Source organism: Varroa jacobsoni, unplaced genomic scaffold (assembly GCF_002532875.2).
Source record: "Varroa jacobsoni isolate VJ856 unplaced genomic scaffold, vjacob_1.0 scaffold_1412, whole genome shotgun sequence".
Taxonomy (NCBI): domain Eukaryota; kingdom Metazoa; phylum Arthropoda; class Arachnida; order Mesostigmata; family Varroidae; genus Varroa; species Varroa jacobsoni.
In genome coordinates this window covers 40,734-58,634 of record NW_019214314.1, presented here as the reverse complement: position 1 = coordinate 58,634, position 17,901 = coordinate 40,734, and the positions used below count along the sequence as shown (strand labels likewise).

The 17,901-nt window shown below is 38.3% G+C and overlaps 2 protein-coding genes across 3 annotated transcripts in view; both read right to left on the bottom strand.

Moving 5' to 3' along the window:
• The window catches only part of LOC111269780 (uncharacterized), a 31,819-nt gene extending 27,266 nt beyond the window's left edge, over positions 1-4,553 (bottom strand). Inside the window, exons 1-2 of one of the 2 annotated variants that reach the window (XM_022849603.2) lie at positions 3,378-4,549; positions 1,020-2,219 (exon numbers count right to left, since the gene is read on the bottom strand). In XM_022849603.2, coding sequence (XP_022705338.1) covers positions 2,012-2,219; positions 3,378-3,868 — 699 coding nt within the window. In that variant the 5' untranslated portion in view covers positions 3,869-4,549 and the 3' untranslated portion in view covers positions 1,020-2,011. Of the gene's footprint in view, positions 1-1,019; positions 2,220-3,377 lie in introns of those variants that run through there. The other variant, XM_022849604.2, reaches the window with a different exon arrangement.
• Positions 4,554-6,296: 1,743 nt separating this feature from the next.
• LOC111269774 (uncharacterized) lies at positions 6,297-13,367 on the bottom strand. Its single transcript, XM_022849597.2, has 3 exons — positions 12,222-13,367; positions 10,223-10,668; positions 6,297-9,918 (listed from the first exon to the last, which is right to left on the bottom strand). Exons 2-3 carry the CDS (start codon positions 10,652-10,654, stop codon positions 8,938-8,940), a joined length of 1,413 nt encoding a protein of 470 aa, XP_022705332.1. The 5' UTR covers positions 10,655-10,668; positions 12,222-13,367; the 3' UTR covers positions 6,297-8,937.
• Positions 13,368-17,901: the final 4,534 nt, after the last annotated feature.

The following is a 17,901-nucleotide window of genomic DNA, read 5'->3' as shown; positions in this document are numbered from 1 at the left end:
ATATATACATACATACAATTTAAACTGGAACTTCCTCTATAAAAAAAAACTTTAATTGACTTTCTCAAATTGACTCAAATCTCTTGTTTTCACATCAGTGTCAGTTGACAACAAAATATTGCGGAGTACTTTGTTGGAAAGTAACAAACTGGTAAGAGATTCGATCTTTTTGTGTATGTACTATACATACGTAAGTTCGAAGTTCCAATGAAGGCTTCTTGCTTGTCACTAACTAAATCACAGTTTCATACATTTCTATACGAACTGTCTATGTTTGTATTAACATAGCCATATTTCTAATGCTTTGGAGACTAGGTTATGTATAGCTAAGGATATAAGGCATTCGCTCTGTTTCCGTTGCAACTCCATATATCAATGTTTCTAGTTCTATCCGTCCCCAAGATAATTCATGCTTAATGATTTTTTTAACACGGGTCGCCCTACTACAAGCAATAAAACAGAGTTGAATCTAGATTAATCTGCCTAAAACCCGATGTGGAGTCGACCAACAGATCATTCCAGATCGTTGGTACAATAGTTTCTGTATTTGCATTTGGATCATTTACTTTCTTTCTACCCCAGTCAGTGATCATTTATATTACACCAGTATAAATTAGGATACAACTTCAATATTCTAACCAGAGATTTACGAAGTGTAACACACCTGACATCGCAATCGAGACTCTTGTATATTTCTATGCCTAAAAAATATAGGTGACGATTGAACGCACCACTATTGCCGATTTTGCTATCCTTGCCCTGTTTTAGCTGCATTAGTTGGACATTATTGCATTTTCGGACATAACTCGGTATGACACGCACAGAGCACATACTTCCAACAGCAAAATTCGAAAGTTGATAATTGAATAATAGATGGCTTGGTAGAAAAATAGCTATTCTAAATATTTGTATACAACTCGTCAATACGCCTGCATCTCGTATATGAATACTGAGAAAGAGGCAATCGTTTTGACAGTCCATTTATTTACTAGAGGTGCTCATTAAGTTTTAGATGACAATTTAATATTCGTATTCGGGGGTAACCGACGCAGGCCCTCTTTTAATTGCACATTATATACGAAATAGCTTAAGCCACACACAGTATTTCATTTCTCAAAAGTGGTAAAAAGAAACCCACTATTTGCATAAGGAGTTGCTTTCTATGGAAATATACCACCTTAAAGGACGTCATTTTATCTCATAGAGGCGTTGTTCTACGGTTTTCATCCAATCTACTACTTTAATTTTCATAAACACTACTTAACAAATCGATAAATTGCTTTATGTATGCCGTACTAATTGACGTTATCCAATCTAGACAATACAAATGTGTGTTTTACAAGAAAAACAATTTCGAAATGTATGTACGATCCAATCATAAACAAAATAATTTCATTATCACAAGGCAAATGATGCATGGTCAAGAAAGTACGAAGAAACTGGGTATTCAAACAGTTACTGCTATACACACAACTGATGTACTTATCGAATTCGTTACATTATAAGATATATAACTGGTGGCCATACTATAACATCGACAGTATGTACAAGTCGCGATTCACTTAGCTATTTACCTCGCTCGCATTCCTCAAAAAGAATATAACCTAACATATATCACTACGAGACCTGAAAATTGTAAAATATATAGAAGGTTGTACAGAGTGACTACAATGAGAATGCTGATAAAGAATACAAATCGTTCCCACTTAGGCCTGTTTCCATTAGCTGTCTGGTTAGAATAAATGAATGAGACAACTTCCTCTCGCTAAAGTTCCTCCTAATCAATATCTATAAGCCGATTTTAGGGACTGTGCCCTGAAGAATTAGCTCAACGATATTGTATCTCTGTGCAACTTTCAATTGTAAATAATAATCAGGCATATCATGCATAGCGTAAATCAATGGGCTTGCTCAAATCTAATACAGACTGATAGCTATCGCAATGAGATCATTATTGTAGCCTACTATGGAAACTAAATAGCATATCCACAACAAATGCTGCATAGCGTTACTAGTCACTAAGCTTATGCAAAACGACAATGCATTTTTTCATCCTTTCAATGCAATAAGTGCAAACCCATGAGTCGAAGCTCACGTAGGTCGACGTTCGCACGGCTTGCACGCAGCACATGTGAAACCAGGTATGGCATGTTTCACACTCCATCATGTTGCGGTTACGTGGGATCGAACACAGACGGCAGGTCCATGCTCGGCGTTTTCTGTATCAGGGGAACGGCATGAAACAGAACCAAACAAATCATGGTCTAGATTTTGTTTTGGCATAAAAGATAACATAGTGTAATTGTCATTTTATGAGCGTCTTGAAATTAGAAAGAAATAAATTACACGAGGTTATTTGATCTGACAAAATGTTACTTGAACTACGAATAGTTAAGACTCGTATCTTCCGGCTCCTTCCAGATCATCTTAAATTCCAACATTTTCAGATCTGTTTTGACTTCGAAGTGTTTTGACATATACCTTCATATGTCCCAGTATATTTAAATGTGTTATGATGCCTCCATAATGCATTTTATTGCAGTACACTATTATCATTATACTAATTATTTTAAGCTCACTTAGCCTACCCAAAGCCTCTTTGAGCGGACTATAACTTTATATGTATTACGCAAAAATCACTAAAATAATTGCAATATATCACCTATTAGACACAACATGCCACTGATTACGACGATTTCTTTGTTCTATCGGAAAAGCTGGGAATAATTTCAAAAATCATAGGATCTCTAATTAATTTTTTGGAACTTTGCACTATCCTTATTCGATTCTTTTCGAGAATGAGAGGAATGCTATTAGCTTGCGCTCACTCGTTTTTGGCGTCAACAAAAAAACGCATCAGGCAGAATTTTTTATCTTGATACAGGTTTTAAACTTCTGACCTGGGAAAAATCAAAATACATCATAGTTTTTTCATATCAGGTCATAAAGTTATCCTCTATTTTTCGATTTTGATGTTTATGGCCAATAGCCGTAAGAAACTTTTATTAGCAGTAAATTTTACTTTCGGAATTGATGAAGCAATTTTTTGTTACTTCGGTTCTTTAGGAAGATAGAATGGTCAGAGGCTACGACGAACGGCCTATGAAAAATTAGGTCACAGTTTTACTTTGTGAATATGTTCCTAATGTCCCATTCATACACATATAACAGTAATGCTAATTCGCGCCCCAAATAATCTAAACCGTCGAGAGACAACATAACTTTTACAAACGAAATAATATTTCCCTTTACAATTAAGCTTTCTATTAAAATTCTTTTTCCGCTTTATATTGCATAGAATCTCTGGAGTAACGTTTTTTCTTAGTCATAACTTGCTATTATTGAGACCAACATCAGCGAACTCAAAGCTGACTAACCTTTCTACCAAAGTTTTAAGTTGGCACCACGCAGCGGGGGCAAAGAATCTGTTCAACTCGGTCGGTATAAGATTCTCTATAAGATAATTGCTCAGCGCGTCTTCCGTTGAAGGCAACTGATCGGGCTTAATAGGAAACCAGAGCTTATGAAGATTTGCCGACCCAAATATTGCAGTTAGAAATCCACGCTCTCGGTCCGTTGATAACAGCGTTTCCCGTTCGATCCGATACTTTCCTTCGTAAAGATTTTTTCGGCTTTCTTCACCAACTTCATTTGTGGCATTTCCATTACCCGCGCATCGACTCCATATTTCGTTACTTTGTACACTGTTCACTGTTTCGTCGGAGTCCGTCGACTCTGAGGCGCTCTCAACTGTCGTCGAAAGAACTTCCACCATTTCGTGGCTAGAGTTTCGAGGATTTTCTTCGAGGAACTCATTTACGCCATCAACTAGAAGTAACCCATCATCTAGTATGCCTAACTCATCCATGGTAACTTTCTGCTGTCTCCATACGTTCACAACCCTGATTCTTGCACAAATTAAGCTCGAAGACACGCTACAAGTTCAAGCGAGCTCACACGGCAAAAGTTGGCTCTATGATGTGTTATGCGCTCATTGGTGGCTAACAATATATCCCGCCTGCTTTGAATCCAACTTACGTAATTCCTTGAGCTTGCGGAGAGCACAATGACACAGTGACAGTAAGTGTACCGCATGCACATCAACTCATGGGCGAACAACTGGAGCATTCATCTGTCTTGGGCTAATTTTCTGCTTTGTTCTATGTTGCATATTACATTTGGGAATTTTGTCCGCTATTTGGTTTCAAAGCCACCGCAACTAGATCTGGTAGGAGTATGCGAGTGAAGAGTGCTGCGAGTTCAGCAAGACTTAGACCGAACACTAAATATGATAAAAAAAGTTATTGTAGATTTGCTGAAAGTACCATAACCAAGTGATCAAACTTTCAAGTAGTTCGAGCTGCTAGAAGTCTGTTAGAAGTGTGAGTAATACGACGGCTTATTCGTTAACAAATCATTTGCTCCTTGCTACTTCTCTGTAAGGGTTTAACAAAAAGCTTCAATTTCTACCGAAAATAAATTTTTGTGGTTACTTCTTTCTCTCATCCAGACGACTGAGAAAAACTACTCCATGAGAAGCATACTGATAGTAAAATGTTTACATCTCGACGACACCCATAGAAGCTTCGTAGTGGGGGTGCCACCGTACAAGAAGTTCGCTGCTAGAATGGAAAAGTTACCGAACAAAAAAAAAAGGAGTTAAATGCCGAAGAAAGACCTTCACATAGTTCATCTACGCGCAAAGTTAACGTACCTTCAATCAAATGTATTAAAAAAAATGAAAAAGTCTAGCAGAAACTGGATCAACGGCACCTTAAGTAATATATATATATATATATATATATATATAATAAAGTTAAAGTATATACGCATACACATAATGAAAGTGCAAGCCAGAATCCATACGTGGGTAAGTATAACACAACGTCGATGTAAAACAGAAAGCTAGCCTAAGAATGAATAAAGAATAAACGCATCACCAATATATATATATATATATATAAATTCGGGAAACCTCTAAGTCTGTTTTCAGAAAGGAATTAAAATATGCGTCTCTCACTTCACCATTTTATCGATAGGCCAGCCGCAAGTGGCTTTTGCATACTATTAAACATCTCAGGTTCATAGCTTGTACCTTTTTTTATTTACCTACTTTTTTTTAATTACATTTCAGGGATGCATTATACATATATTTCATCGGCGGCTAAGGGTGTTGCCTTGTAGTTAACTTGCAAACTCGTAAAATCTGGATTCTACGTGAGAATCGGGTTTGTTGAGAGGATAGTTGTTTGTTTATATGCTTCATGTTAATCTACACTGAATCCCTCTCGTACGCTCCTACTGTTTTGACGATCTTTTCAAATGCACCAATACAAGATTGAACTGCGTTTAAAGTCTATTGATATAAGACTATACGATTAATTTAAAAATCAGTACTTTTAGTCAAGACTTCGCGTATCAAGAAAACTAAAAATCCGATTCACATACAAATGATTTTACCTTAGGCTCAATCTTTATTACCCAGTAGGTATGTAATGATGACGTTAATAAATAAGGTGTTATGTTCCCTTAAGTGCTTTGAACCTGCGTTAAATCACAACGTTTTGTTCGGAATCTTACCGACACAAGTCGTTTCTACAAACGGATCTACTAGGCAGTACTATATTCCCGTGTCTGCATTTTAGGCATAAAATGGGTATATATATGTACACTCGAGTATACACATAAATATACATACACTTATCCTATTAATGCTTTGCCTTCTTTCACTTCTGAGTCATACTTAACGTAATTTGCTTTCATATCAAAATAAATGACTCTTCTTTTTCCTGTAACATGATTTTTCTTCTTTAGCATTTTTCAGTTTTGTTCAACTTCGCTTTTCTCCCACACTATTCACGAAAACTCAATTTTGCTTCGTCTTCTTGCTTCTTACGCACTTTTCGATTTCTTTTTTTCAACGTATCTACACTAAGTCAGTTTCCATCTCAAATACAGATGTATGTACGTATCAAGTGCATTAGACTTGCCCGTATCTTTTTCTTCATGCGGCCAGTTCCACCAGAAAGTTTCTCTAATCTGTGAAAAGCCTGTATGGCAGCTTTAGTTTTAGTCAAACTTAATAATTACCAAATGGTTGTTGATTTATTTTAATTCATGTCGTATTAAGTCGGCGACAGTGTCACAATGTTTTTTATACTTGGAGATCAATAACACGAAAGATTAATATTAGGGAACGTTTTCTCACATGTGTTTGCATGCATAACTACGAAGTGATAGTGGGCTGCTTATTACATAACGCCTTCGACACAAAGACAAACAACAACGTACGCACATCATTTGTTCTAATAAATTTTATTCATTAAATGTTTGTCACTTTGTTTGTAACCGTACTGTCATGGACTTAATTTTTAAGCGCAATTTTCAGCGAGTGTTTAACTTCAATTAGTATGAAACTTCGCAATCTAGCCACTACTAAATTATGGTTTACCACAGATACACATTTCAGATATGTCATATTTCTGTCATATGCCCTGATGTTCTGGTTAGGTCTGCTCGTCTTGACAACACATGGTAATCTTTTACACTTCAACAAATGAATATCGTCCACGCAACGACGATTCATGATGATTACACTGCGGTATAGCTTGTAATTGTATTGAATTGTTGGGTATATCTTTAATCGAAATAAAATCCTTCGTGCTAACATCACTGTTTCTCGTAGTTTATAATATATAAACTATTACACCTTTTTATTCGCTTTAGTCAACCGCAAAACTAAACATCAACGTCTATACAGCAGAAAACCTAAACAATAGTTTTCTCTGACTCAATACTCTCAACTGATGGTATCCTTTTTAGCAGTAATTATATTTGTGCAATTGGGAAACTTCTTTCTTAGACAATATTAGTCTCATAACATATCTATAGCCTCACTCCGCTATATAAATAGACTGTGTACATACACCCCCTCCCGCCCCCGCAACGCCACGTGATCTTAAACACTGATCGTGTCACGAGTGGCTAATTTACTCTGTATAATACCCGACGTGTGGTTCTAGATCGCTTGTGATACCTTTCGCATTATATTTTATACATGTACTTCCCTAATTGGCAACGATTTAACAATACAATTGCACTCCCTATTCTTCGACAATATAAGCAGAATGACAAGCATAATTGGCTTTAGAGCTACAAACAAAGACTCCAATTCCTAACAATAACGAAATGAATACTTTAACTGACTGGCTTCACTCCATAAAGCAGTGTGTTAACCTGATCGCTTAGCGGGCCGAACAGAGCGTAACAGTAGCAAAGCGGTTTCTTAAAAAATTCTCGAATTATACAACGCATCTATTACTATCGATGTGTTAGACAGAATGTGAGGCGTGTTTGTGCTCTTTATATCTTGTTCTCAGAGTGATAAAATTGGCTAATATTTTTCTCATGAATTGCTTGTATCAACTAATTCCTTTGACGAAACTTGATAATACCTCGTAAAGTTTGCTAACAGTCTACCATGACTTATTAAGCGTGTTTAAGCATAGCCGAATACACAATATATGCACCCCAGCAGTCTTGTAATGCCTGGACGGTTAATTAGAATGCGCCTCCCATGTTCTGTCATGTCAACGCATTTATACTCACTTCTGCACAGTCACTCTAGTCGGCAGACCTTGTACAAAACATGAACTGCTACTCGCGACCCCAGAGTGATATCAGTTGTCGATTCGTCTGCCGAAAGCGCTGAAACTACTCAACTTAGTCGAATCGACAACGGTGACCGCCTCAAAACCACTGCTGTCTGTAACTTCACTAACACTGCTCTTGTTTTTCCTTTGCTGATAAAACTCGCCAATCAGCCACTTTGAATACAAGTGCTCGTGATAGCATCGAAATATTGTACATAAATGCATTATGATCCTCTGTTCGTTTCCTTTGGTGGTAAACGTGACACTTTATCTTTAACATTATTTTACATTTCGCTACGGAATTCTAATATGAGTATGCTTCTGTGAACCTTGTCATTGTAGTGATTGCGTTTAACCTGTGGATGGTAGCATGCATTTGTTTAACTACGTGTGTGACAAAACGGCGAAGAAAGCACCCGACAGTGAACTATTGCCAATACAGCTTTATAGTAATTTATGATATGAGGTTATTTGTTTTTAATCGAAGCTCAACAGTACGAAAATGAAATTAAACCTAAGTTTATCCTTCAACCTTCTCCCAAATAATATTGCTTATGTCGCACATGATGAAATACTCCTCGTTAAAGGAACTATGTTATTCTACGTCCCTCTAGAATCAACCCAAAATACTCGGCAAAACTGACCCTAACCTAAACGCATTGACATGAATTTTAAAGTCAGCCAGGGGAATACGGCACTCGTATTCATGAACAGAACTAAAATCAGTAATGAATGGGCTGTTTTGTGAATGAATAGGTTAATATTGTAAATGAGATTTGTTTGGTCAAGAAAAATATTGTTCCCGAAAGCGAATAAACCTGTCTATGGGAACAGTTAACGATATAAATTCAACAAGTTCGGTCTATTCCCTAAAACAGAAAGAGATTGTTGTAAACGTCATGCTCCATAAGGTGTCCAAATCGAAAGCTAGACTTCGGGACATGGTAAGTGTTGTAGCTTAACTTGGCCACTACTAGTGACAATCAAAAAAATTGAAGACCATCAAATTTCGAACAAGGACCAGATTGCCTCAATGGATCTGCTTCATACGTTTACTTCTGGCCAACAACTTAATTCGTATTTCCTGTACCGGAATTAAAAAAAAATAATATTGAAAAATGAATCCCTTTACAACAAGCATAAGTGTAATTTTTCTGTTCTAACATACCTAGTCTGGCTTTTTGATAACACAACAGCAATGTATATAGATGAAAATTGTATCGTGTACAGCGACAGCTATTGCGGTACCGCTGGCAATCTTCGTGCACAGGTATAGAGTCGATGGTTAATGAAGACAAGCCGCACAACTGTAGTCGGCCTGGGTGGCTACTTGAGCTCCACAACTCTGATGATAGCGCCGACCACAACTGCCACATTCGGACACTTTGAGATTCTGTGCGCCTCGGCATACACAGCATGTGAAGCGATCCCGTTTCATTAATACCTGCTCCTGAAGGTGATGCCATGCATCGGCTTCGAAAAGCTTCCGAAGCGACACTGGCACCTCATTCTCGATGACGAAATTCGTGAGCTGATCGTCCGTCGGCGCTAGCGACGCCCGATCAATTGGTATCCTAACGAGTCGGCCGGCTGATGCAGAGGACGCCTGTGCGACCAGCAACTTGATCCACGAACGTTCATACGCTGAGATGTTGAGATGATGCAGCTGCACATGGGTAAAACCTTGCGAAAGCAGCTCATTCTGACCACGTTTCAGGCATGACAGTAGATCGTCGGATATATGGCCCATATCATTGAAACTGTCCGACGTTTCGACTACGGCATGATGATCTTCGTGGGCTGCAACCAGCCGTGGTCCCGTTTCAATTAAGACGTCGTGCGTTTCGACCTCGAGTATCATTCCCGTCATATCCGGAGCCTCAACACCGCTCAGTGTGCTCTCAGAGTCATTGTCCGAACTACGAGTTCGCCCCATTACCCTATGAGCAACATCAAGTGTGCTTCCCTCATGGTAATCCTCCACACTGAAACTCATCATACGTGTATGCTTTGCCAAAGTACCTCCCGTACCGCTTTGATGATTCCGATGTCGCCGATTTTTCATAAGAAATTGTGCCTCGGTACGAGCAATGCTAAATGCATTATTTCCGTCATGTTCCAACCCCATGTGTTGAATCAGGTCCACGTTCAGATGACAGCGAAACTCACAGAAGTCACATTGGAGAAGCCGTGTCTCACCTTGCGACTGGCGGGCATCTTGAGCCTGATGTATTCGAAAATGCCGGGTAAATGCCATCTCATCAACCTATACATAATATAAAGAAAAAAATCGACGTTTCCATTAAATGTGTGCTATTAAAAAATGTTAAATTTCATTAAACAAAAAACAAAGGCTATACTATACAGCAACATCGCTCAAAGCAAACGTCGCTTCTCCTGGAAAAAATATTCTAGTTAATTACTGACCAAAAACTTCAATTTTACGTATCAGTGAAACATACATATCCTTAACGAACATGATACCTCCATTGCAACAACCTTCTCTAATTGATTTTATTTGCGATATCCCTTATCCATCCGGCTATTGAGAGCTAGAAGACGATACGAACCGTTGAATTGCACACGTAACAGACAAGCTCTCTATGCTTGTCTGGATGCTTTTTACGTAGGTGAGTAGTGAATGAGCTCTTGCCCTTGTACCGACAGCCGCAATATGGGCATTCCTGAAACTCGTTTCGATCCTCAAGTGTTGTTGCTCCAGCCGAAATATTGTTTACTGTAGCACGGCCCCGTCCCTTTTTGGCGATGAGCCCACCCACGAACAATTCTCTTTCCGCCGAGGGCGTTCGAGAAGGTATCGCCTTCCTTCGTCTCCCAGCCCCGCTTGCCGCAGAAGTGGAAACAGTTTCGTTCTGTGCGACAGGATGATGATGATGATGATGATGCTGTTCTGAAGATTCCGTGGCTTCGTCAGCATAGATCACAACGTACGAAGCCTCATTTTTCCCGTCACAAGATGACGCCAGCATAGCTTCCTCCATGACAAAAAATTCTCCTGAGAAAATTCATCGCGAGAAGAAACTTGAGTTTACACATGGTTAGCTATTCATGAGTACAAAATTCCTGTAGTTCATATTGCAGTCTTTTGCTGAACATTAAAGACAATTGATTTGGCAGAAATTTAATAAAATTGACACAGCAAAACGATTTGGCGATGCCGATCTTTATTATTTTAAGTTTTTTTTTTTAATTTAAAAGCTCACTGCACCCCGTCTCCTTGAATCGTTTTACTGATCTTCAAATCATCCAGAACCTCCTGTAGATCCTCACTCCTTATTGTGGTATATACAATACGCTGCATGAACTTAGTGCAGTAATGTATTTGATATACAGCTCAAGAGTTTTGATCTCTGCCAAATCTAATTATTTATTATTATGATAATGATTGTTTCGCGCGCTAACAGGACGTATCAATAAAAATCAGAAATCAAACGAGGTGACAACGAATATACGAGCCACGGAAGTGTAGTTTTTCGCACAGACGTTAGCAAACGTCGTTTTGGCTTTAGCTAAGTACCTCATTCTGTGACTGTCAGTTGAATGGCTAGCCTGCGGAACATCATCATAATTGTATTTAGCTTATTTTTGCTACGGATCCCACTCGAATTCAGCTGACACTGCCGTGAGCAACTGCGTATGGTCGCAGCTGACATTGTTTTATTCGAATAAGACTAAACTTCGAATAAGGATAGGTTCAACAACAAACATTAGAGATATATTGTATTGATTAACCTACAGTGTACATTTTGTGCCGTGAACGAGCAGTTCATTCGTATGACGACGGGTATTGCACGTGACGTGCATTCCATATGTGATTATTCTTTTTTACTCTTTCTGAGACCGCAACACGTCAACTTTGTAACTACGCACTCATGAATACGTTTCATTCTAGCACCCAACGAAAATTCGCGAACAAACTTTCGATTAATATTTTCGTTAATGCCACACGATGCCCGGTATAATGAGGCATGTAAAACAACTTTTATTGCTGTACATTTTGATATTCTCGTCGCAACTATGGAATCAACAACGTAATTTATGTTATTTGGCGTTTAGCGAATATATCATAGCCCGCTATTGCCCTATCACCTGATGCGGTCAGCGTTAACCAGCTGACAGCAGTTGTTGTTATGAACATAGTATTTGTGCTATTTCCGAGCGATATCGAAGCATGTTCTATATTATGCTTTCACAAAGTGTATCGCCGGCCGAGTTGCTTCACTGATGTATACCCGAACTAGAGGAGCAACAACTGTCGCAGTTTGTTCACGAAAGCTTCTACGATAAAGTATCGGCAAGCGAGCAAATCGCACGTCTCGAAATATCACACCAGTTGACTAACCAAGCAGATGATCCACCTAGCATCTGTAATCGGGCGCGCAAGCGTGTATCCCCCCCGAATCAAAGTTGGCGCTTTGAAAATCAGATGGCTTCAAGAGCCACTCTTACTACAACACTAGGAGAAACCCTGCTTACCGAATGATGCTAACGCGCACGAATAACACGAAAAGATTCCGTAGGTTTGGTGGTATCAAATAGGAAACTTACCTGAACGTATTGCTCGGTTCAAAATAAGTTCGGCTGAAGAATGGCTGAAGATAATCCGATGATACCAATACACACAGAAAAGTTGCGCTCAACGTGAACTTCGAAGGAGGATAGTTGTGTTGGTTAAAAGAGGAGAGGGAACCAACTGAGGATTCGTCGTCTGCTTCAAAACTTTACCGCGTAATCGGCACATGTAGCTAGTACAGTTGAGATAAAACAAAAACTTTTACCTTGTGCTAGAAGCATACATGAACTGCAGTCCAAAAATAACGTGTGAATTTTGTATACGAGATGTGTCGTCCTAATGTATTTTACTGCATAACATGATTGGTTCTATTTTGACCAGGAGATAATTTTCATTAATGCTATGTTTGGCGCCTAATAGTTGGCACTTACCGAATCCAATGAAAAAATATGTTAAAGCCATAGGTTTAGAATCCTGCGTTAAAATTTACTAAAATTCGTTGGATTGTCGTTATTAGAGCTCGTAATTTTATATATATATATATATATATATATATATATTTTTTTTTTTTTTGTTTTTATTACGTGGATTTTAATGTTTTTTGTGCTTGAGGCAACATCGTATCGTATTGTTTTCATTGTATTATTGGATGTTCAAATACATTCTAAAAATTAATTAACTGTACTTGCATAAAGTAAAAGGAAAAATCAACACAAAGTTGACCCTCAGTATCTCTGCTGTCGAGAAACAGACAGTCGGAATTTGTATCGTTTCGATAATTTTTATTTCACGTGAAGGTAAGATATTATTTACCCTGTAAATATAATCTTAGAAAACGTCGAGCAACGTATGACCCACCACATATGGGGTTGCATTGTCATCTGAAGACCGAACTGTGTCAAAAAAGTGGGCAAAGGCTGCTTCTAAAAGGAACTGTTAAGATGCAATCAAAAATAAAGAGATTTGTGCCATTAATAACGCGCAATTATTCAAGGTTCAAAGCTGCAGACAATATCTCTTTAGAACAAAGCGTAACTGCCTGAGTTCGAGTTGAGAGCGCGAGTTGATTATCGTGTAAGGCGCATAAAGAAGTGGCTTGCTATTAACGACTGAATTTATCACCGAATTTTTTTTAAGTCGTCCAGAATTTCCAAAATTCCGTTGTAGGGATATCAGAGGACCACGTGTCGTGCAAATAAACTGATGTCACGGTCACAATTTGATAATATTTCTTCGTAATAGTTTTCACTATTTTAGCATTTGTGTTGAACCGCTCGATGAAATTCTAACATTATGTAAGCATAGTTTCCGTTATTAGTATGATAGCAAATAGATGAACAAAATAAGTTATTTATACAATGCCCCTGTTTCTCATTCTAAGTTCAACGCTCCCCACATAGCGCTCATAATCTACAATTTGACGATTGTATCTCAATAGGAATAAAATGCAATAAATAATTAATCTTAGAATTATGTATTGCTACGGAAAATTAAGCTGGACGCGGCATTAAAGGGGAAACAGCGGACAACAGCGAGAATTTTGTAAATCAATTGAGCTCATCTACGAATCTTCAAAGATTTTTTTTTAAAATTGAACAGTTTTGACATGGTTAGCCCTAAGTACATCTATTCCCTGTACACGTTGCCTAAAACTGTTTCGATGAGGCGTTTGATGGTCTTTTTTGTTATCGTTGTGTTTACCAGACGTCTCGATTTGAAGCTAAGAAGCTTATAAGAAGTTGAATTCCGATAATTAAGCGCGTATTTTAATGTAAAGCGTAAAGAGTCAATCTAACAGTACCAGTTAGATTAGAGATTTTTTCTGGAGCACGTCCAGAATAAGTGGATGTAAATCTTAATTTTTTAATATGATTCATAAAAATGTACTTCAACTAAATAAGCCCTTAATTGTTTATAATATGCAATAGTTGTTGTTCGACTATTATATGTCTTATGTTAAACAACGTCAATGTAAAAAAATCTGCAAATACGTGTTATGGTTATGTCCAGAAGTGGCACGGGACCGGCCTTTTCACTAAATATTCGGACGAGCGTTTGCGCGATTCGATTTACTGGAATTTAACTGACTACCTGAGTTCTTACGAAAGCGTCACAAGCGAACTGTTTGAGTACTGCTTGTATAGAGGTGAAAGTTAATTATAATTATATAGTAGAAGTTACGTCGAACAGCAATCAGCTATGCCTCAATAAGTTCTGCCAGAATACGGTCTAAGCGTAGTTTGTCACGTGATACATGTTAGACACACTTGTTCACGCAACACAGTTATCATATTGGTATATCTATTGGCTGGCTTTGAGCGTGTAAACGTTCATGGAGCGTTCGAGACCGAAATTATTCTCAATAGGATCAATCAAATTAACATTGTACCCTATGGCAAGGAGAGAACTTTTCCCTCTAAAAAGAACACTTTCAAAGCTTCAGCAGCCCATAAAAAAGTTACGATTCGATCACTTTGAAGGCCGTTTAGGATCCGAAAAATAGACAGAAAAACGGACACAGGCTTTATCTACGAGGCATAGACTGGGTCAATTTAATTCACCTTAGTTAACTGTGTTCTGTTAAATTTTCCCGACAATGGCCAACAATAATATAACTGTTATTAGCAGCTTACTGTCCTCTGAATTCATATAAAGTAACTTTAACACAAATCTTAATGTTGGCAATGGCGCATGGCACAACTAACGTTGTATTAACGTTAAGATATACACGAACGAGCTTCGTCACGTTTTACTGTTTCCTCGTTAGATAATTCTAGGGAAACAGCGTAATTACTAAAATGTCGTACACATCGGCCTACACAAATTTTCCCATTAAGATGTTAGTCTCAGTGTTACAGTAGACTGACGCAAGTAAGAACGGAAGCAGCAAGGTTAGGTATCTTCACCGTTTTTTTAGTCATAATCATGTTCACTTTTACTTTGTTACGTAAGTAATCGTTACGTTGAAAGTCAGTGCTGTGTTTTTTTAATTTTTACTCTGTAGCATTCAAAGATCAAAAAAGCGATGCCAAGTACAAGGGGCTATGTACTGGATTGAAATGATTTTCACCGTTTGAACCTCATAGTTGAGCGAAGACGTCAGGCGCCTGAAAATCGAAATAATGAATTCAGCAGGTCAATGCTTCAATAGGGCGCAACAATAACGCGAGTAATAATATTCCCCATAGAAGCTCACTGGTAACGTACCCAGCTAAAAAAATTTGGGGACTGATGAGATAGTCCAGCTGGGTTTTGATACATTTTTTCGTATTAGGAGCTACCTGTCTGAAGCAATAATTGACTAGAAATACTGGACGTAAATTCGAAACGTTCATTCTGTAGCATGAACAATATCTTTTTCTTTTGTTTAAAATAGTTCCTAATATGAAATTCGAAATGTCCGAATGAAAAATGCACTTCAGCGGTAGCAAGCTTTTTATTTAATTGGTGAGTTCGGTACGGTCATGGTAGGCGAAATTTCTAACACAGTAAACGGACGTCATTCCCCGCTTGTTATCAAAATTTATTTATTATTATCGTATAAACTACCAGATAATTGGAGATTCCCAGGGACTTATCTGTACTGACTCAACTCTCAACCAATTAGCGTCTACTTTAGATCCTACCTAAATCGTTGTTTAGTACATCGAGATTATTTACAATTTCCAGGCCACTCTACTTTCTTTCGCCTTGTCGCTGGACTCAGAGTGTGGCAAACCAGCTATCAAATTCGAGACGTTATCAGATTCTACTGGTAGAGAGTACATGGTTCTCTATCCGTAGCCGTGGCACGTTAATTCTCTGAATTTGATTCTTTACAAGAATCAAAATGTGATAGTTGAATATTTCTGTTCAGGCGCGCTCACTAACTCCCCGATGGTTGTCACAGCGGCTTACTCTATGGCCTACTCAATAGACGAAATTAACGCCCAGGTAGGAGACCATCTTCAACATGCGTAGTGAAAAGTTCGCCAAAGTCAGCATTGACTGTCTCTTACTCTCCTAGTCATTTACAAAAGACGTTCAAAATGAACCCATTGTTCTGTGGATAACTAGATCAGTTTAATTCACCAGCGCCATCACCCCGAAACTCGACCAGCAAAGGACGGTTCTGAGTAATGATGACTTTTTGTGACCAAGTAGGGCCTAATTTGGCTTCTTGTTGGAGCGTATCCCAGCCCCTTCACAGATCCGGTAAAAGAACATCTCATAAGAGGAATATCTGGCGCTAAACATCTTACAGCGCCTTGACAAGGTAGTTGGCACGAAGCACGATTTAAGCTCGACATACCGCGCTAATTCACGCAATTCGCTGGTTCCGGCTTGTAAGAATTCCTGGCAACGGCGGAGAGTTCTCTCTGGTGGCCCATCAGTATGTGGTGACTTCGCGGGATCTGCGTACTGCACTGCAATTTCCAAATACCCTAGCTGGATCCGAGATGTCCAGACAAGCAATGACCCAGCAAAACTAAAAGGTAAAATGTCCTGCGGACCTGTGTAAAAGCTGGAACAAAACAACATTGCAGTTTTGACCACACCAAATTGTAACTAATAGCCATTTTTCCCTACCTTATATTCGAATCTAGCAGTGCGTTCAGATGTACTGACGGAGGAGCGATTTCTAGCAGCAAATTTTACTGAAGAATGAGCTCTCCAGTTAGGTGTGTATCCAATCAATCCGCTGCGTCCAATGGTTTTGTTGCAAAAATTAGCGCAAAATTCGGATAGTTAGGAGTGTACAACTTGAAGATCTTAAATGTCTATTATCAGCTCTTGAAGAATAAATGATAATTTCTTAATTTGTTCAGTATAATGGTTAAAAGGTCCACTTTCAGATCGTTCATAATCATTACTCTCGTGCCTTGTAACGATATCATTTATCTACGATTTTATTAATGGCGTTCAGTTGTGTGTCGCATTACGGTACCACATTGATTTGTCGCAATTTATTTTTTCCAACGTTACTATGGCACAAAGACAAACTAAAACAATTAGGTATTTTTCTATGACGCAAGTTCATTTTCAATAAGTGCTTGTTTTGATAGTAATGTTGATCATAGAATAAAGTAAAAGCGAAAAGTTATCATCAAGTTCCAACTATATTAGTGTTTATCGGTTTCAAATAAAACTCAGTTCTCTCTAAAATGTTTATTTTATAATGGGCCTTATTTTTTCGCCCTTATCCTTAGTGTCACACATGATTAACCAAATCTGCAGTTACAGAAACAGGCTAGGGAACAAATTCAAGAGCTATTATATTCGAGAGTAGGAATAAGTCGTCCTATTTTATACGACCTATACGGTCCTTATTGAGCGGATCTATGGCGACGTTTACTGCCCCGCATATGCAATATCATTAGTAATGACTATGCGTTAATAGTTCAGTGCCAACTGACAAGATGGCCAATGGATCTGCCGGGATGTGCTAGAACCGGCTAGCACACTTTACCAACTTTCAATTCACAAGTACAAAAGAAGTGTATGTGATATAGTGTCGACGTATGGGAACAATGAAAACATATTATATAACATCACACGGAGCGGCATGATATTCCGTGACGTATCCTTTTCCTTATCCAAAACGAAGGGTACATCATACCGCTGTTTGTTTCTCTACGATTTAGAAACTTCGGTGACGTTGGATCGAATATTAATCGTAACTTAGTGGGCAGTGTATTTGCCTGTTAATCTTAGAGAAGCGTTGTGGTGTAGGTT